This window comes from Alternaria burnsii (assembly GCF_013036055.1).
Source record: "Alternaria burnsii strain CBS107.38 chromosome Unknown 750, whole genome shotgun sequence".
Lineage (NCBI taxonomy): Eukaryota > Fungi > Ascomycota > Dothideomycetes > Pleosporales > Pleosporaceae > Alternaria > Alternaria burnsii.
This window is the reverse complement of record NW_024066108.1, coordinates 1,134,445-1,153,683: the sequence shown is the minus strand read 5'-3', so window position 1 is coordinate 1,153,683 and position 19,239 is coordinate 1,134,445. Positions and strand designations below refer to the sequence as shown.

Below are 19,239 nucleotides of genomic sequence, written 5' to 3'. Positions count from 1 at the left end.
ATAGTGTGGGTAACGAGCAGGACCATGGGTGTATGTATATCAGCTACCTTGCGGTACACGCGTTGGAGCGCATCCACCGAAATGCAACGTAGACAACCAAGACGCGGCTGCGTCTTTGGTAAGCACCGGCAACTGCTCGTAATCGATAAGTTCGGCCCCACTAATAATTAGCTCATCCAACACATTATAGTCAACCACCTTTTCGGCTCATGCGGGCTTGACATACTACAACATTCCATCAGTCTCAATTCTGGTTTATGCCACCATGTCTTCAACTGAGCCCAACACTGACGATATGTCCGTGTATCATCCTCACGACCTGTTGATCGCGCAGTTCTTTCCTGATGAAGACATATCTTCTATGGGCTACGACTCAACAATGTACTCAGCATTGTACCAAAGTGCACGTATTCTTGAAAAGATGGGTGAAAAGCCTCCTCGGATCCCGTGGCCAATGCCTCCACCTAGGTCACCAGAGTTTTTAGAGGCTGCTGTCGAACAATGGCGAAGCGAGGCGCTACGGGCGATTGACTCGCGCGTAGCCAAGTTCTCATCAGATGCTGTCCCGCGTCATACTGTAGCTACACAAGATCTTCAGGCTCCCGTATCACCTGGTCCTTCTGCTTCAGTGCATCGCCTTCTCCTTATACCTGAACTGCTGGAACTCGTCCTACGACAAGCAACCCCTCAAGCACAGCATACCGCATGGAATGTAAACCGTCTTTGGCGTAGGACGATTGAACACATTCTGGCCTATGAGTACCGATCGTACCATCCCTGCCCCCCAGTTGAATATGGCGATCGCATTGATATACAGACAGGCATCTCGTGGATGCAGCCGCCCGACAACGAGATCGCGCATGTTGAGCAAGAGACTGCAACCGCGTCGCAAACACCTCTGCACGAGCTAAGGCAAGTCTACTACCCAGCTAGAATCGTCCAAGCCAGCTCACTGTCCGGTGCTGCCTATCGGGCGATCCAAGATGCGTACGAACGTCTCCAATGGAAGCCTGCGGAACCCGACGCTGTTGATCAAAGCCGGCGGTGGATAGACCTCAGTCAATTCGTGATGAATCCTCACGTTGTAGAGCTCTTTGGTGACCGCATGCAACTGAAGCTAGGCAGATGCGAGATCGCGTTGAAGGCTGGAACTGGTCAGCCCCGCCTGGTTCAAGGGTCGCTACCCAGCGGGAACTTTGCAAATTTGATTGCTGATATGTTCTTGACGGAGCCTCCTTGCAAGGCACTAGGCATCTACATGACTCAACCGCACTCACACCATTTGCATTTACTTGTTTCTGTATCTAGTGAAGATGGAATCCGTGTGGGACAATTTCTAGACGCTCTTCAGCACCACGCAGGCAAGCTACTCACTGCATGGAGAGTTCAAGTTGAACACCTTCGACGGAAGATTGGGTGGTCACACTGGGCGGATTTCAGCACTACTGAGCAAAAACGTCTTCCGTGGATATACCACGGCTCTCCAAAATTCTTTGTGTTTCTGGAACAGATACGGAAACGCCCTCATACACGAGGGGTTTTTCGAACATTAGCACAACAGGCTTATACAAAGGGAGAATCAACTGTCATTGTACCTAGGAGTGAATGGTTTGATGATTCTGGCAACTGTTAGATTGGATCATGCCCAGCTTTCTGGAATGTTACCTGTTTGAACAACGAACAAGCAGCGTGGTGTTTTGTGCTCGAGGCATCCAAAGCTATTCCTCAATCTCTATCAAGCAATACTTCGAATTTCGCACGCAGCTAGTGAGGCATCATTTTTCATTGCTATCATGTGAACACTATTGAAGCGTTCTACAAAAATGCTTCATCGTGTCAGGGTATTGATGTACGCAACTCCTTCAGCTCGATCGTCGTCCTCCTCGATATAACTCTGATCTTTGCGGAACACAAAGTTCGTCGCATTGCTCGCATAGCTCGGCCATTCGGGTATTTGAGGTACTTTTCGATGTGTCAGTGTATCAATAAGTAGATGTAAAGCAGGCCAACTCACCGCCGTGACCATTGGGATTTAGATCGTAAGCAAACGACGTCCACATTCGCATAACCAGCTTTGATAGCGCAATGTTCTCCGAGCTGCTACCCAAGGGAGTGATCTGCTGCTGTGTATTTCCAAAGACAAATGGAATCTATCATGACTGTTAGCCCTTTGGTGTCTATCCCGCTGACTAAGATGCATACCTCGGAGAAATGATTGACGCCGATCGTATCAGGCGTAGTATTGAATTTCGGTGCATCCCATCGGTACGAATACACACCATCGACGAATTCACTCATGCTTTGTGCAAGCCCTCTTCGCGGAGCGTACATGGTCAAGTCAGTTGCGATACTTTGGTAGCGCTTATACTGAAGACCATACTGCGGCCATGTACGGTTGCCCCATCCATACGGTTCGCCAAGTGCAGGGTCGTTAGGGTAAAGCTCAAGTATTTTCTCGGCGACTGTCTCGTTAATGTTCCAGCGTTTGGAGTGCACCATCTGATTGATGGCATCGGCGTCGCTGTTTACCCCGTTCACGCCAAAGCCTTCGTCGGTGTTCGTGCCGAGGATAAGAGGAATCTTTGCGAACTTGCCCTGCCGCAGTGATTCTGAGCCATATCGAGGTATTAAGCTACCATCTATCACGTGAAACCATTCGAGGCCTTGGTATCCGAAGGGTGCAATCGTCTCGTAGGGTACGTTGCGAAGACACTGGAGCGTATCCTCGGCGCCAGCGCAACCAACTGACTCGGTGAGGTTGTTGTACATATTCTGATACCAGTCTGTGCCGTTGAGTGGCGCACCGACAGCGCCACCGCTTTCCAGAATCGCAGCGCGGAAGAGTCCTTCGTTTTCACCATTGTACGCGGCTATGTGGTCACCGACAGAGTACGCGCCCGCCGATTCGCCCCAGATAGTAACCTTTGTGGGATCACCGCCGAAAGAAGAAATGTGCTTGTTGACCCATTGCATGGCGAGTCGTTGATCACGAAGTCCTAGATTCTGTACACCGGCATCTTTGACCTCTTCGCTGTAAAGGAAACCAAACGCTGCCATGCGATAGTTGATCGAGATGCCGATGACTGGTTTGTTGTTCAGCACAGATTGCTGGACGATATAGCTCATGTTGTACCTGGATACAGTTAGTATTCGATGCTCAGTGTAAGAGCGTCTTTGGCGACCATTTACCGCGGATCGCTAGTAGCACCCTGCTGCCATCCACCTCCGTAGATCCATAGCAATACTGGCAGGCTCGTCTCATTTGTTCTAGGTTTGACGATGTTCAAATGTAGACAATCCTCTCCCAACTTTGTCCAATTTGTCGCAACCAAGATGTCCGTATCCGACCCATAGCCTTTGCAATCAATGCCGTACTGTGTAGCATTGTGGTATGTTGCAGGGGAGTCTTTCACTAGCTCAGCTGGTGCGAAGCGTACTGGCTTTGGAGCAAACTTGACACCCAGGAACAGATCCTGATCGAATTCCGGGAGGTGGCGTCCTTGGTAGATACCAGCTTGCGAATGAACCACAGGGGATGAACCGAGGATACCGGTGGCAAAGCACGCAGTGACCAAACAGGATCTTCGAAGCTTCATGGCGGAAGGATCTAGGGAATTGCACCATGATTGCACATGCTGTGCAATCACTCATATACACCATACGCCATCTGCCATCTCAAACCTCCCTATGAGCCTCCACGGAAGCCTCGTTCCTGAACATCCACCAATGGGGAGCATAGCTACTTCGCCATTTACCTAGCCGGCATTCTTTTACCGACCAGCGCGGCTCTAAGCATGCTTGTGTTCTTGGCAACGCTGAATCGATGCTTGGTCGCCTGGGCATGGAGCATAAAACTGGACTGCCAGCACTTTAAGCCTGTTCGTGCCAGCCTTGCGGCTGCTTCACGGTGAATTGAGAAGCTTGGTAACAGAGTCAAGTAAACGGAAACGTGCCATATTAGCCGGCGATGTGATGCAATTCGGTTGATGCAAATTAATCCGGGGTAGACATTCGCTCCACATTACCCCGCAAGCCTCGCGGTGTGCCGTTGCATAACGCACCGTCCACACGTCATTTATCCGGGATCTTGGAATATACCACGTGCGCTTCTTTTTGTGAAAAGATCGTTGCAAAACCCGAGATACCACCTAGAAGACTTCCAAACCTGTAGTCTATCGAATGATTGATGTCCGTCACACGACTGCATTTATCTCAAGCTGGGTTTCCTCTCAGTGACTAGGACATTCATCTGATCCTGCAGAAAGATACCACCGTAGTTTAATGATCTCCAAGGCTTCTCAGAGTCTGCAAGAGACCAGTCGAAATGCCGCAGAAACTAGCATCTAGTTAGTATCATGTTTCACCGCGGAAAACTATGTGACATACCTCGAAGATAGCTTTCCTAATCTCCAGCCATGCGATGGGCTTACCAAGACACTGGTATTTGCCATAGCCGAAAACCATCTCTGAAGTCCGAATCATAGCGTTCAGACTTTCGCGGTGAATTTCATCATGGTCGTCGAGTAACCAGCGTTCTGGTCTGAAGCAGTCAGCATCTTCGCCGAAGATCTTCTTGTCATGGTGCAAGCCCCATGCGTCGTAGCTGATGTTGGTCCCGCCAGGGAAGAAATATTCTTTGCCTTCAATGACGAAATTGTCCCCTCCAACCGGAACCTTCTTTGGGACAACATCGGTGATGGGTGGGTGCATCCGAAGCCCTTCGCGAACAACAGCCTGCAGATATGGTAAACCCTTCAACGTCTTATCGGAAACAATATCGAAAGTAGTGCTAGCCAGACTTGAGGCGACAGTAGCGTCGATCTCAGCCTGGAGAATCTTATAGACTCTATGATGTGTCATCAGATAGAGCATCGTCGCACGTATAGCAGTCGCTGTGGTGTCCGACCCGGCCAAGATCTGGAGCATTGATTCGGTGAGTAAATCGTCTCGATTCAAACCGTGGCGTATGAACGAAGCAAGCATGTCCGAGCGACCGTTGGTCGGCTTCTCGAGACGTGAGTCGATAAGACCCCGAGCGACAGCCATCATCCTCCCAAAACCAGTTGCATCCTTCTCCGAGGGCCCGAGAATACGTGCAATAGGTGGCCAGTGGAGATAAGGCGTCAAACCAAGGCCAGCAACCACAATCATAATTGACAAACCGTCTCTCCCGGAGCTAATGTAGTTGTCGACATCAGCATCGGCCTTGAGGTCTCCGAAGGCTTTGCCAAAGCCGATCTTGCTGATGACGTCCAGGGTGAAGTACTGGATTTTGCTTCCAAGATCCATGGGCGTGTAACGCGTTGATGTGGAAAGGTACTTTGATCTGATCAGGTCGAGAAGCTGTTGTACATGCTCATCAATGTCTGATTCTAGGGAGAGATTTTCTTTGCCAGAATAACCTGAAGCCATCTGCTGACGCCGCTTGGTGTGCTGAGCCTCATCAATCTGACTGAAGACATGGTCTCTGCCAACCTCTGTGCGCGTCGCAGCGTTGAACCATGTTGATCGAGTGTATGGCGAGCGCACCGCATTCATATGCGCCAGCAGGTCTGGCGAGGATGTGATCAAGTCGTTGGGGCCAACTCGGGCGATGGGGCCTGTTGGCGCTGTCAGCACTTGGGAAGGGGCGGGCGGGCCGCACAAGCGAGCCACGGCGCCTTTTCCGCGCTCCAACTCCTAGCCCTCCTGAGGTTTACTCACCATAGCGTTCGCCCACCTCTCTGTACCAGAAATGTGAACGTCGCCCCAGGAACGCACGGATGTGTATCAGTTCGGACCACCCCGTGGTAGGTGGACCAGCGAAAGCTCGAAGCCGCCGATAGCCCAAATATGCCCTCGCTGCGTAGGCCGCCAGAGCAATCAAACCTAACATCCATCTTGCAGCATAAAGCTGCGCAAACAAAGACATGTTGAACACACAATGTCAGCCTAGAAGAATAAAGAATGAACAGTTGAAGAAGACAGAGAATGGTATTTCTACGAGCGGGGTCGCCTGCTTCTCCATGCATGTCAACACGGAAGCATGTTGCGATGCAGCAAGCGATGCCGTGACTGCAGGCACCCTTGCTGTGTTTGCTACCAAGACAGATGTCAGAACTATTGAGCATCCCAAGACCGATCGCGAACGATTGTTGCGATCTGCATATGCACATAAGCACTATTAGACGCCCGTTGGATAATTGCCAGTAGTCAGTCTTGCTGTCACGCCATGGCACAATGGCATGATAAGAGGGAATACTCGCTGATCGCCCAAGACCGCATCGAATTGAACCTGCAGCTATGCTATTAGACATATTCACTATTGGTCTAGCCGTCGCTTCTGCTTACGCGCTTCCGTACGCTGCTTCCAGGCAGCATTTTTCGTAGCCTCGTCCTAGCTATGACTATATCATCGCTGGCGGTGGCACAGAAGGTCTCACGATAGCTGATCGACTTGCAGAAGCCTTTCCAGACAGTAAGATCTTTGAATCGAGCAAAAGGAATTGATTAGTGACATGCTTCATAGGGACAGTCCTCGTCATTATGGCGAGGTCGAGTATGCACCTGGCGTTTTCGACCCTCCAACAACTGTATGGGGCGGTTCTAGTGCGAAAGCGGGATTCTCCAGTTTCAACCCATTGCCTAACCCTGACATGAACGAAAAGGTGGCGTCGGTGCTTGTAGGAAAGACTGTGGGCGGAAATAGTGCTATCAATGGTATGTACTTTGATCACGGATCTAGACATGACTACGACGCATGGGCCCAAATTGGAGATCCTGAGTTCAGTTGGGGTACGATCAAGTGGGACTGAGATGGCTTGTTTCCTTACTTAGGAAAGGAGGTGCGGATACTGCTCATACATCTGGGATCTGACTAACTGCGATGCAGAGTGTGACCTTCACTGAGCCGACCTCCAAGCGTGGCAGAACAGCATGGTTATACTTGGGATGTGTGCGCTTACGGGGGTACCACACCCATCTATTCAAGGTTTCCACTATTTTTGTGGGGCGAGGATAGCGTTTCCATTATATGATAAAACCTATTATATTATTGAATATCTACGACGATGTTACTAATCGGCGCTCGACTTTCACATCTGCAGATAGCTTTTGCAGCTCCTCACTCAGCTCGTCTGCCGCTGCATTTAGCTTCTCATCATCAAGAGCTTCCAATGCATCCAAAATGAACAGCACGTTTGATGTCCCGTCGCTCAACGCAGTCCTCGAGCATTGTCTCCAGTTCCAACGCCTGCAGGTCTAATCGTAGTCGTACAGAATCAGTATTCGTCTCCTCATATGCAGCTCATACAGTGTCACTTACCACGCCGCCATCGTCACACCATACTGCTTCTCCGGGACTTGGGTGCTCAATGACGATTTCGCCGCCAGATTTGGTGTCAAAGTTCTCATCGCCCTTTGCGCGTATCAGGAACGGGCTTCCTTGGTACTTATCCAGATCCTCGCCTCCCAAAGGAATCTGATGTTTTATTGAGATGGCGTTATATATATCCGTCAGTCGATTAACACGTGGTAGGCCTGCGTCAACGCGACGCAATAGCGCTTCGAGGCTGTTCATAGTCTTCTTGGGCTTTGCGCCGAAGGCCTTGTAGGCTTCTTTCCATTGCGCGACATGAGCAACATCATTGACTGGAGTTTTCGCAAGAGCTGCTTTAGCTGCTGCTTCAGCAGAAGATAGAAAGGCTTCGCTGGTCGCGTCGCAAGGGCCTGGTGGGATGTTGGTAACTACCATCAGCAGGGCGCGGTAGTCTGGTCGAAGCTGGAATATCTCTGGTGTGATGCGCGCATTGGCAAGATAGCTTGAGGGATCCTGGATATTCGCCATGCTCGAGGCGATTGTGGACAAAAAGCGAAGGTCAGCTGTGTGGCGCGCAAAAGACAATAATGAAAATGGGGAAGCTGGTACGATGACGTGCAGTGTGCGTGAAGATGTGTGTCTGAACATTTTTCAACCTGCTTTAATACTTATTCATTTACATACTGTTACAGTAAACGCTCTAAAATTACCATGTTAGGATGAAGACTACTACATTCGACCACAGGGCGTACATATGAAAGTCTCTGTTGACATGTTGACATGGCCGAGTCTAGCCTCTTTCTACGGGCGTCTAGCGCGTTATCGGGCTAGTTCTAGCGGAAACCGAGTCACCATCGTACTTCGTACATCGTCGCTTGCATATTATAGCTTCCCAAAAGTTGCAATCCCCACCACTCAGCATGTCGTTCATGGTCAATCCTTTTTCTCGATCGTCCCAAGCTGGAAACGCGTGGTTCTGCGCCGGTGCAGTGACGTTGTACCCAAATCTTGACGACTCTGCGCGCGTCGGTGAACAGCGCCCTTGCGGCGAAAAAAAGCATGTTCCAGGATGCCGAGTATTCCACGTGCCCCGCGATGACAGCTCCAAAGCAATTGAGGTAGCGATCGATGATTGGAAAGACCCTGAAGTCGGTGGCGATGCGAAAGATCAAGTAATGGTGTTTCAATACAAGGGAAAGTTTTGCGCTATCAACCACGTATGTTACGATACTCGGTGCTGTACGTCTGGCGCACATGTTAATCATAACAATTGCAGGAATGCCCACACTCATCATATCCACTCTCTAATGGCACGCCTTTCGATATTGAAGACTTTGGCGTTGTGCTGAGCTCAGGTATCCAATGTCCCAAGCACGACTGGTCTTTCGATCTGCATACCGGCCGGTCAGATCGCGGAAGCTACAGGCTCCAAGTTTGGGAAGTTCAGAAAAGAGCAGGCAGTGAAGGCGACGAAGTATGGGTCAGAAGAAAGCAAAGAATCGGATGATTTCACGGTATCGCATGCGCTATGCTCTACAGCTTGATACCCGTAACCTCGAAAGTCTGCACCATGTTCTTCTCAAACTTCGACCAGAACTTTGTCCCACTGATCGTAGTGTCGAGATACTGCACGTACCGATCACCGCTACCAATCTGGGTGCTCCACCGCGAAACAGTTGCCCCGGATGAAGGACGTCCCGAGAAGCCCGACAATTCGAAGTTCAGGTACTGCGCCGCGTCCCAGTTCACGGCTACGATAACCAACAATGACTTGCTCGCATCGTAAGCAGCAACGACGTTGTCTCGGCCGCCATCGAGGATCCGCATTCCTGGGCGCATATGTCTTGCAAATTGCGCAAGTACGTAATACTTCTGTGTGGATGAACCCAGCGTTTTCGCATCGTTGTCCGCGTCTATCAATCCCCACCCACCTTGGTCCAAGACCTGCCAGTACTCCCATGCTGTAGGTTTCAATTGGCGGAGATCCTGGAGGAGGTATCTAGCCATGTTCTCGCCAGAGGCCACACCGTCACCGTATTCACTGTTCCAGAGAGACTTTCCAGCCTGGGTAGCTAGCGTATGGACACCAGCGCGATCACCGCTTCCGTACTGGTAACCATGCACGTTGATCCTATCGATTTTGCTAAGTGCACTGTTACCAATTGTCTTCAGGGTGATAGCAGCTTGGTCGTAGTACGACTCATCGGATGCCGCAATCTTCGTCGACAGACCGCGGCTCGCGAGATGTGTATCGAGGAAGCCGACAATCTTGGCCTGGGTGGATACGTCGACGTGGCATCCTTCCTGCGTACCGTCTGCTTTCCACCAGTTGGCGCTTGGCTCATTGAACGGATCTACAGTTTCAAACTCGACCCCCCAGTTGTCCTTGAAATGCTTTGCTACATTCGCCATGTAGATCGCATGCTGCTCCAAGTTCCACGATTGGATGTTTTCGCTACCGTCAGCTGCACCTGAGGGGTTGTGGTTCTTTGTCATCCTAAAAGCAGTCAGTCTACGTCTCACATATCGCTTCTAATTGACAGCTACATACCACCACATCGGCGAGTTCGAGAACAATTCTGTTCTATCCGCTCCACGTGAGATCGCCTTCTGGAGCATGGCTCGTTGATTGACGTCAACGGACCTGGAGAACGAACAGTGGTCAGTAAGGAGACTCAGAGCAAATGAAGAAGGCGAGTATCATACCAGTTCCAGCTCGATGAGGACGAATCATTACTCTTCCAGTCTATCCAGTAGCCCTCCATCTGCCTCGATCTCTTCACGTTCGGCGATACTACCATCTTCTCCCCGTCGACGGCATTCCAGCTACATGCACCCGCATTGTACCGTACAATGTTGAAGCCAAGTCCTGGTAGGGTTTCACCGTTGAACTTGGTTTGCTTCAGCGTGAAGAAAATATCCGCAAGGTCATCTCTGTCGCCGAACTGTTGCGCCCACCATGCCAGCGAAGTTCCCCAGCCTTCCCACGTACCCCAGTTGCTCTTGGGGTCGATTGTAGTTGTAATATCGGCATTGACAGAGTAACTGCTAGCCAGCACCAAGGCCGTTCTGAGGAAGGTTGATGTGCGCATCGTAAACAAGTATCGAGTGAGGCCGCTATCGATCACTACATTCTTTCATCATTTCCACACTCTCCTTAAATACAGCAGTTGATCTCAATGTCAGCTTCTCATTCAGGTATCGCGTCCGCACACACCATCTAGTCACTAAGAATACACTTGGCTCTTGGAGCATGCGGGAAGCGGGGTAGTGTATACACGATGCTATAATACTACCTCGGCGCTTGGTGGCTATTTGGGAATGAGCTCTAGCAAGAACCGGTACACGACAATCCAGTTACAACTTCGGCAACATAGACAAATGAAGCCATTCCAAAGTCCTCCACGAATGAGATGATTGGAAAATCAATTCAAGGTGGCCGCGTGATAGACATCCAAGGAACCGGATTACTTCCGGAGTTACTCCGCGAACGAACTTTCGGTTTGCTGTGGGGCGGAAGATTTCGGCATACAAGTTCTTCCGCATTTAGACACTTTCAAACCTTGCGATGACGGCACTGCCACACATGCCGAAGCCCAATGACTATCATACGATGTGTTTAACGAAATTGAGTGATCCTTCCGCGGATAAGGTTCGGGTGTGGAGGCGGACGCTAGAGGGCTTGTCCCCACTATGCTTGCCACCGATCACGAGCTGTGGAGTGGAGAACATATCGGCTGACGGACTAAGTGACATCCGCGGTGCAATACGTACAAGCTAGGAAGTGAATTCACGATAAACTGGCATAACCAAGTAAATGTATCCTGCCTTAGACATGGCAGTCATCGCGCAAAGAAGAAGATGTCAAGGACTCGTCAGATATTACAGAATCTATTGTACGTGACTGTTCGCACATATACTATGGTACATCTAGAGAAGCTTTGCAGCTCCCACAGTTGAGTTACCACTTTCAGTATTATTGCCAGCAACAATACCATTTTCATCTGCCTGATTTAGCCAAGCAGCCTGGAGTCCCCAGACACCTACACTGGCCGTCACTGTCTCGTTCAAACCCGAAACCCTCAACATCATCGTGTCAAGAGGCTGCGTAGGGAAGAAGACGGAAGTCGCACTGAGTTCGCCACCGTTCAGGAAGATCTCGATAATGCTCCTGTCGACAATGCCAGAGATCCTCCAGGAGCCATCATTCTCGTTGTAAAGACCTGTAGCAGTGAACTTGTCGGTAAAGTAAGGGCTTTGGAAAGCGTCAGTCTTTCCGCGGTCTAGCCACACGTCGCCAGACGAGATAAAGGTGCCACCTGAGATTGACTCGCCCGATACGGAAGACTGGAAGATGAAGCTGATGGACCCGGCAAGGGAAGGACCACCAGTGATACCGGTAACGTTGGCTTCAAAGTAGAGCGCGCCTGACTCAACGGTGGAGTAGTCAACAAAGACAGTACCGTTACCAAGGGAGTCGTTGGAAGCCAACTCCGAATCGACGATAGACATGATGTTTGACGGGTACGAGATCAGCGACAGACCCTGGCGAGGCAGATCCTTTAGGTAGTGGCCTCTTGGCACCGTCATTACACTTCTGAAACCATCACCTACAGCCTCCCCAGCAGTGGGCACAACGTTGGTGTATTGCCAGTTGCTCGCCCAGTTAAGCGTAATCTGGTCTTCCTCGGTAGGAATACCATAGAAGAACTGTCCAGCATAGTTATCCTTTGCGAAATCCGTGAGCCTAGTGCGCGCATCGTCGGCTTCGAAATGCGTGCCGTTGAATGTTCCAACAAAGTACTCTGTGATAGATCCACCGAGCGGTGCGCCCGGATTGATTGAGATAAGCATAACGTATTTGGATTCGTCACTGTCGGTGGAGTTCTCCACGCGCATCTCGACCATGTTCGGGCACTCGTACTGCAGACCAGTGATACCGTAGTGGGAAAAGTTTGACGTAGGCGTCCAGTCGATGAGATTGGGACTGGTAAAAATGCCGACCTCGAAGTCGACGGGGTACGCCACAACCATGACCCAACTCTCGGTGGGCTCATACCAGATCACCTTTGGGTCACGGAATTGGGTGGGGTTGGTGCCACCGGGTACGATGACAGGGTTATTCTCATATTTGGTGAAGGAGTAGCCGTTGTCATACGAGTAGGCAATGTGCTGAGTCTGGTTCTCTGGAACATTGATGGTGTAGATTGCGACCACGCCGTTGGTCTGGTTTGGGAAGAAACCGCTAGTGTTATTCGAATCGATGACAGCTGATCCCGAAAAAACTCCTTCTGTGGGGCCGCCAGGGAAGAGAGCAATAGGCTGGTTGGTCCATGTATAGAGGTCTTCGCTAGTAGCATGACCCCAGTGCTGGTTGCCCGCAACGTTTGCGGTAGGGTTGTACTGATAATACAAGTGGTACACACCATCTTCATCAACATACATGCCATTAGGATCATCTGCAAGAGGAGTTGAATGTCAACAGTAGTCTCATAACTCTCGTGTCTCTGGAAACTTACTCATGAACCCTACGGGTGGGCTGTAGTGAACTTGAGGTCGGAGTGGCTCATCATAGTCGCCCGGCAATGGTGTTCCCGTCGGCACATCGGATTGCGAGTATGTCGATGTGCTCGTAGCCGATGCCGTTGTGTTGGAAGATACCTGTGCATGCCCAAACGTGAGCAGGCCGCCGATGGCTGCGAGGACGGAGAGATGGGAAGGCATGGTGAATTGGTATCCGGTCCGATACGGATCATATAGAGAAATACCACCAGCTTTATGCTTCTCCAAGACTCGTCCAAGACTCCGATGCTTCCCCAAGACTCCGATGCATCTAAGACTAGAGTGTAAAATTTTACATCCTCCGTGACAACGTAGGTAGGCGTGAGCGTGCCCCGCATCTTTTCCCCATTGTCACTCCGCTTATTCCGTAATGCTGGAAATTTCTTATGCGCGTAGTCGGCGGGTGCATGATGGAGTGGAACCGAGACAGAGGAAACGAGCCATACCGGAGCTTCCGAGAACGCGTTTTCCCCGCGGAACTCTGTAGGGCTATACCAACTCCAGCTAGACTCACAGTTGAAGTGAACGTGCGTTCTCGCGTATCCAGGTTGACGTTTAAACGTTAGGTTAGTGAGGACGGGACCGATGTGCAATGATGTCGTTAGACCTGCTAGCGCATACCATAATTCCTCCGAGAAACCTTCCATGCTCCGATCATGTCATGTATATGAGCAGTAAGCAAGGAGTGGCAGAGCGCTAAGGTAGAACCGCACAGAATAGGGCATTGGAGAGCTGATTTCTCATCAACATCCTTGTGTTATTGAATTACTCGTGCATGCAACGGGTCTAAGGTGCGATTGCGAAGTCCCAAACCTGTACTTTCCTTGTTCCGAAAGGACCACCTTGCCTGATAAACAAGCTCAATACATTGAACTTGTCCAACCTTTCCTCATCCACCAATGGCTCGCCTGCAGAGTTTGGGATTTCCGCCAACTTCTTCCAGTCATTGTAGGCGCCTCCTGCTGTCGCAGCCCAGATCTGAACAGTCATCTTAGGCTGGTCTGGTAGGATAGCAATCACATTGTCGCCTGAAGCGGCGATCTTGCCTCTATAAGCGAGGTATGGCGGTGTTGAGAGACCGGACGTCTTGATAGCAGTCTTGGAAAATTTGCCCTCCGGGGTTCGAAGGTAGTGGTAAAACTGCGCCGTACCCGTCGAGTTGTCACGCATGAGAGCATGAAAGCGACCTTTCTGATCGGCGCATTGGGCCTCCTGGTTTATAATCTCGCTGTTTTGTGGGATCGAATATATCTTTATGCCGGGCGTTGTCGGCGTAATGGGCTTTGCGACGGTTTGGCCATTGGTCTGCTTCCAAGTCTTGCCATCGTCTTCCGACATGGCGAAGTAGAAGTCGTGGTTCGTGCTCGCTGTAGGCGTTTCGCGGACGGTCCATGAGACGAAGAGCTTTCCACCTTGGTTACTTATGCCGTTGATGTATGCATTGTTGTCTTGACCTTGCAGGTATTTCCCAACAGCGCTCCATTGTGAAGAGCTTGTAGAGTATCGATGAATGTACGAGTCACCAGCACCGGACTGTCCGATCCGGAACTCCATGAGAAGGTCACCATTGTCGAGACGTTCAAAACGAGGGTATGTGAGTGGTGTCCATGGCCCGGTCGAGCCAGGCAGACTGTGCTGGACAGCTCCAAATGCACTGGCGGTCCACTCTGATGGAATTGTTTTGGCAATGCCTGTGTTACTCGCACGATAGTTAAGTGGCACATCGTGATGGTCGAAGCTCAGGTGGATTCTGCCATCACCGCTGATTCCCATGCTAATGGTATTGTGTTCGTCCAAAGTAGTTTGCACATAATCGGTGAATGCAAAATATTGCCACTCTCCAAGCGCAGGTGAGATCTTGCGCCGCCCTAAGTTGACGTAGTGCTTGCCGTACCCAGAAGCAGTTTTGTAGAAGGCTACATATTGGTAGTCGCCGAAAGTGGTCAAGGCGTGTTGTTGGAAAGCAAGTCCATTGAGACGGACGGAGCCTTCTACGTCATTTGTGATGTTCCAATTCTGCGTTTTCGTGATGGAGAGTGCTGAAGCAATTGAAGATAGCGCGGCTAAGCACGCGAACAACGATGAGGCGACTTTCATGGTTCTGGTCGTGGGTTATTCCACATTCTCGGAAGGCCAACGCGTGCTCCAATATATATGCTGGCTACTTTACGGCGCGAATGTACGACAGAGCTTCGGATGAAGTCATCTCCTAGTGTACGTACGTGAGCCGCGTGACTAGCCCGACTCTTCTCAAAGCTTTTTTCTAATTTGTGTATGCTAGGCTTGATCATCTGAGGAAGGCAATGCATCCGGCATGCATCGACATTGACCTGCATCGGGAAATCGGGGTATTGCTGCGACGGAGGCGGGGAAGCTGGGGTAGTGCCATTATGGTTCTCTGCCGGGCCATGATTGAAGCGATGTGTTCAACACTGGACCGGAAAAATGACAACTCTCCAGAGCGTGCAACGGCGCATGCCTGAAGCCCATGAAGGCCTCGGTAGTCATTGTCGCGCATTTGTGCTTCGCATAGAGGGGGTGCACAAGTACTGGTGAGCGTTAGTGCACAGTTTCGAGAGACGCCGTCGATACGGGAGCCTAAAGGGCCTTGAAAGTCGCGTCACCACGACAATCTGGGCGGTTGAATGTTTTCTACTATCGAAGGGTGCAGACGCCACTGACGTGTGGCACATTTCGTAGCGACTTCTTGCATCGGAACGGTTCCGAGCCTGGATCCCGCGTCTTCTCGCGCGCGTGTCGCGTCGCCTTCCACCCTCCTTCCGATACCGCCCTCACTACCGCCTCAATGCCTACAATAGCCATCGTGGTACACTGCAAGAGCCGCAGAAATGCCGCTCCTTAGCGATAGCGACTCATTACACGCCTATCTCCGTAGTAAAAGTACAGGAAACGACACCAGAAAAGGCAGGAGCAACTGCAGCCAAGGGCCATTTCTACTTGGCAAACTACTCCAACAGGCAAAAGCGTGTCTTGACTGACGTATCGCTACCATGCAAAGATGGGGGCAGAAGAGAGGAATAAAATATGCCAGGTGCGCAAATTGATGTTTGACACTTGGTCGACAGTTTCGAGGTGATATCGGACGAAGATGCGCTCATCTTCGATTGCCCTCTTCGCAGTGTCTGCGCTTGCGCAGACTCAATATGGCGAGAACCATGTCAATGTAAACCTTGACTCGCAGCTTGTGGAGCAGACAGCCTTTCCAGCGCCGGATGTGACACTCCTGAGTCCGGCGTTCTTGCCGAACGCCTCGTTTGATCCGGGCTGGACAGAGGGAACCGAAGGCGCAACCTCCCAATACAAGTTGGGTACGTCAATGATGGATGTGCAGATCTGCTACAGACACGAAACCTAACATAAGCAGAGGAATTCATAAGCGGCCTTGCGACAAAGAACCCTTCATGGATGACCTACGACGTAGCCGACTTCCTGAGCGAGGAGGGCAAGACATTCCCATACGTCTACCTATCAACGTCAGCATCAAATGCATCTACTGGTTACGCCACCTCTGAGAAGTTGAGAGTATGGATTCAAGGCTCAGTTCATGGTAACGAGCCGGCAGGCGATGAGGCTACTTTGGCCCTCCTCGGTGCCATGGACAGCGATCCAGATTGGGCTGCCAGCTTCCTTGAAAAGATGGACATCATCGTGTTACCACGCTACAACCCGGATGGAAACGCTTACTTCCAGCGCACCTTGGCCACAAACTTCGACCCGAACCGCGACCACACGAAGCTTGCGCGCCAGCAGACCCGTGATATAAAAACATGGTTCAGCAGCTTTTCCCCACATATCGCCATTGACATGCACGAGGTAAGATCAGGTTGTACGGGATACATGTAAATCATATGCTGACTCTATTTCTGTAGTATGGTGCCGCAACACGCTACTCTGGCAACTATAGTAATGCTGCAGATGGCATGTACAGCGCAGCCAAGAACCTCAACATCCATCCATCCATCCGCGCGCTCTCCGAGACGGTCTTTGCTCCTGCCATCAATGCGTCTCTCCTCTCCCAAGGTCTACGTGGTGAACCCTACGTCACCGCTGCGCGAACAAACCCACCTCGGCTTGAGGAAGCAGGAACCGATGCGAAGATTGGACGCAACGCAATGGGACTGACACAATGCGTAACGTTTCTCTTCGAAACACGCGGTATCGGTATTGCAAGCCAAGAGTTCAAACGTCGCACCCTCGCAGGATTGCAGATGATTCTTGGTGTGCTGGAGACTGCTCGTGATGAGCCTGATGTCAAGGGAACTATCGAAGGGGCCATTTCAGAGATCATCACTAGCAAGGAGGACATCGTTATTACCGACTACACCACCTTTTCGAACCGCACGTACACCATGGTCGATCGTCGAACAGGTGAGGTAGTCCAACTACCCATTGAGTTCGCCAGCACTACGCCTGCGACTGCCAACATGACCCGCACCCGGCCTGAAGGGTACTTTGTTCCTCGCGCTTGGGCTGACCTCGCCGAGCGTCTCAAGATCTCTGGACTTGAGGTCGAGACCATGCCTGAGGTGTTCCACGGAGAGGTTGAGGCATACAACATCACTTCTTCAAGCCTCGCTTCATCGTACTACGAGGGCGCTATTCTCAACACCGTGACCACGGAGACACTTATTCAAGATGTTCAACTTCCGGCAGGTAGCTTCTTCGTGAGCAGTGCGCAGAAGAATGCAGGACTAGCTTTTGTCGCGCTGGAGCCTGAGAACATCGATTCTTATGTGTCCTTTGGCATTGTGCCTATGGAGGTTGGAGATATATATCCCATTTTCAGGAAGGGTTGAAGACAAGTGCTTTTTTCATCACGTACCAACTTTGGCTCATTAGCATAAGTAGAGTAAGGAATATAGCGTGATCACAGCTGATATGTTAGCCGGCACTGGCTGGGATGAACTCAAAATCGGGAAAGTTGTGGCAAGCTTTGATATGACGATGTTGAGGGGGCGTGAACTCATCTCTAGAGGGCGACAAGTATCGCAGATATGAGTAATTGCTAGGAACATCTCTAGGCCAGGATACTCTCGAGTCCACAAGACACTCTCAAAGAAGCCACTCCCTCCACCACGTAACAGCCCTATCCTTCGCCTTGACCATGGCCTCCCTCTCTCCTGGAACCGTCTCGTCCCCCTTTGTCAAACATCCATGACTGACACCAGGGAAGTGTATCCACTCTACCGGCAAACTCTTCTTGTCCAACACCAACTTCTTAAAAGCATACAGTTTCACCTCATCGGAGAAGATTGCGTCATGCTCAGGCTGTAGGAACATGATCGGCACGTTCAAGCCATCGAAATCCGCCTCGGTGATCATGGAAGGGTGAGCGCAAACCACGCAGTCGACTAACTTCTCGGTCGCAAGACGCAACACGGCCCAACCGCCCCAACAGTAACCCGCCGCTCCGATCTTCTTGTAGCCAGAATCTCGGAGTGCTTGAACGCAGGCGAAGACTTCGGGCTCGCGGACGGAGCGGCTGTTGCGTGCTTTGAAGCCTTCCATGTCTAGTTCAGCCCATCTGCCGGCTTTAATTAAGGAGAAGTCGAGAGACTCGCCACCGAAGAAGTCAGGCATGTAGACTGTAACGTTTGCCTGAGCAAGAACTGTGTTAGCAAGTTGACTTGAAATCATGGATGAGAAGTACGAAGACGAACTTCTTTGGCAAAGTGGTCAGCCAGAAGACGGTTGTTCTTGAATCTCCAGCCCAAGCCATCATGGATGATAAGGACGGCAGCCTCAGAGTTCGATCCGGTGATGTAGGTTGGGTTGTCTGCGAGCTTCGATTCGTGACCGCTCGGGGTACCGGTCCAGTTGAATGATTTGAGACAGCAAGGTTCAAAACCTCTTGGAGATGTCATGGTGTGAGCGCTGTATGCTTTAAACAGAGATTAGCCCAAGAGAATATGAAGTATATGCCAGAGAATGTTGGTCCAGTATTGTAACGGGCAACATCTGTCCCTGTACGGTGTGGGATTTATATCTGGCCCAGATCCGAGCATCATAAAATCCGAGTACCTTATAGCCCGAGTGTCACATAGACCGAGTATGATGGAACCACCAACGTGAACGCCGTAACGGGGTTATCGCTGGCTACGCGTAGGTAAATTCCGATGGTATATACGGATCGGATGGTAGCATGCGATGCCAGTGCCAGCGCTATGATCTGACGCCAACCTGAAAGCGTACAAGAATCGGTTCGCTGGGTGGGGTTTGAGGAGGTTGAACAAGCGAGGCCCGGAGTTAAAGTTGGCTTTGTGCCGACGAATGCTCGAACCAATGATTACTATTCTTTTCGAACAATTGACTCTTCACTGTGGATATACAAGTATTGTTTACAGCAAGAAATTGGACGC

At 50.8% G+C, this 19,239-nt stretch overlaps 11 protein-coding genes across 11 annotated transcripts; 4 read left to right on the top strand and 7 right to left on the bottom strand.

Annotated features, from left to right (window-relative positions):
* Window positions 1-265: 265 nt before the first annotated feature.
* GT037_001791 (uncharacterized protein) lies at window positions 266-1,633 on the top strand (the record flags this gene model as incomplete). Its single annotated transcript, XM_038926838.1, has 1 exon — window positions 266-1,633. One exon carries the CDS (start codon window positions 266-268, stop codon window positions 1,631-1,633), a length of 1,368 nt encoding a protein of 455 aa, XP_038790130.1.
* Window positions 1,634-1,828: 195 nt separating this feature from the next.
* On the bottom strand, window positions 1,829-3,605 carry GT037_001790 (lipase 3 precursor; the record flags this gene model as incomplete). Its single annotated transcript, XM_038926837.1, has 4 exons — window positions 1,829-1,962; window positions 2,015-2,150; window positions 2,203-3,133; window positions 3,190-3,605. Coding segments are annotated over 4 exons (1,617 nt in total), but the record flags the coding sequence as incomplete, so codon positions are not given.
* A 602-nt stretch (window positions 3,606-4,207) lies between these two features.
* GT037_001789 (pisatin demethylase) lies at window positions 4,208-5,911 on the bottom strand (the record flags this gene model as incomplete). The annotated part of the gene is made up of 3 exons (XM_038926836.1): window positions 4,208-4,336; window positions 4,387-5,600; window positions 5,704-5,911. 3 exons carry the CDS (start codon window positions 5,909-5,911, stop codon window positions 4,208-4,210), a joined length of 1,551 nt encoding a protein of 516 aa, XP_038790128.1.
* Window positions 5,912-6,282: 371 nt separating this feature from the next.
* Window positions 6,283-6,794, top strand: GT037_001788 (uncharacterized protein; the record flags this gene model as incomplete). Its single annotated transcript, XM_038926835.1, has 2 exons — window positions 6,283-6,338; window positions 6,509-6,794. The coding sequence occupies 2 exons, from the start codon at window positions 6,283-6,285 to the stop codon at window positions 6,792-6,794; spliced, it is 342 nt and encodes a 113-aa protein (XP_038790127.1).
* A 247-nt stretch (window positions 6,795-7,041) lies between these two features.
* GT037_001787 (b3 b4 trna-binding domain-containing protein) lies at window positions 7,042-7,825 on the bottom strand (the record flags this gene model as incomplete). The annotated part of the gene is made up of 2 exons (XM_038926834.1): window positions 7,042-7,239; window positions 7,304-7,825. 2 exons carry the CDS (start codon window positions 7,823-7,825, stop codon window positions 7,042-7,044), a joined length of 720 nt encoding a protein of 239 aa, XP_038790126.1.
* A 392-nt stretch (window positions 7,826-8,217) lies between these two features.
* GT037_001786 (uncharacterized protein) lies at window positions 8,218-8,804 on the top strand (the record flags this gene model as incomplete). The annotated part of the gene is made up of 2 exons (XM_038926833.1): window positions 8,218-8,514; window positions 8,574-8,804. The coding sequence occupies 2 exons, from the start codon at window positions 8,218-8,220 to the stop codon at window positions 8,802-8,804; spliced, it is 528 nt and encodes a 175-aa protein (XP_038790125.1).
* Window positions 8,805-8,830: 26 nt separating this feature from the next.
* Window positions 8,831-10,389, bottom strand: GT037_001785 (glycoside hydrolase family 30 protein; the record flags this gene model as incomplete). Its single annotated transcript, XM_038926832.1, has 3 exons — window positions 8,831-9,794; window positions 9,849-9,941; window positions 10,004-10,389. The coding sequence occupies 3 exons, from the start codon at window positions 10,387-10,389 to the stop codon at window positions 8,831-8,833; spliced, it is 1,443 nt and encodes a 480-aa protein (XP_038790124.1).
* Window positions 10,390-11,227: 838 nt separating this feature from the next.
* On the bottom strand, window positions 11,228-13,021 carry GT037_001784 (glycoside hydrolase family 32 protein; the record flags this gene model as incomplete). Its single annotated transcript, XM_038926831.1, has 2 exons — window positions 11,228-12,756; window positions 12,817-13,021. The coding sequence occupies 2 exons, from the start codon at window positions 13,019-13,021 to the stop codon at window positions 11,228-11,230; spliced, it is 1,734 nt and encodes a 577-aa protein (XP_038790123.1).
* Window positions 13,022-13,645: 624 nt separating this feature from the next.
* GT037_001783 (uncharacterized protein) lies at window positions 13,646-14,956 on the bottom strand (the record flags this gene model as incomplete). Its single annotated transcript, XM_038926830.1, has 1 exon — window positions 13,646-14,956. One exon carries the CDS (start codon window positions 14,954-14,956, stop codon window positions 13,646-13,648), a length of 1,311 nt encoding a protein of 436 aa, XP_038790122.1.
* A 1,012-nt stretch (window positions 14,957-15,968) lies between these two features.
* GT037_001782 (zn-dependent exopeptidase) lies at window positions 15,969-17,676 on the top strand (the record flags this gene model as incomplete). Its single annotated transcript, XM_038926829.1, has 3 exons — window positions 15,969-16,188; window positions 16,245-16,693; window positions 16,750-17,676. The coding sequence occupies 3 exons, from the start codon at window positions 15,969-15,971 to the stop codon at window positions 17,674-17,676; spliced, it is 1,596 nt and encodes a 531-aa protein (XP_038790121.1).
* A 256-nt stretch (window positions 17,677-17,932) lies between these two features.
* GT037_001781 (uncharacterized protein) lies at window positions 17,933-18,744 on the bottom strand (the record flags this gene model as incomplete). Its single annotated transcript, XM_038926828.1, has 2 exons — window positions 17,933-18,478; window positions 18,541-18,744. The coding sequence occupies 2 exons, from the start codon at window positions 18,742-18,744 to the stop codon at window positions 17,933-17,935; spliced, it is 750 nt and encodes a 249-aa protein (XP_038790120.1).
* Window positions 18,745-19,239: the final 495 nt, after the last annotated feature.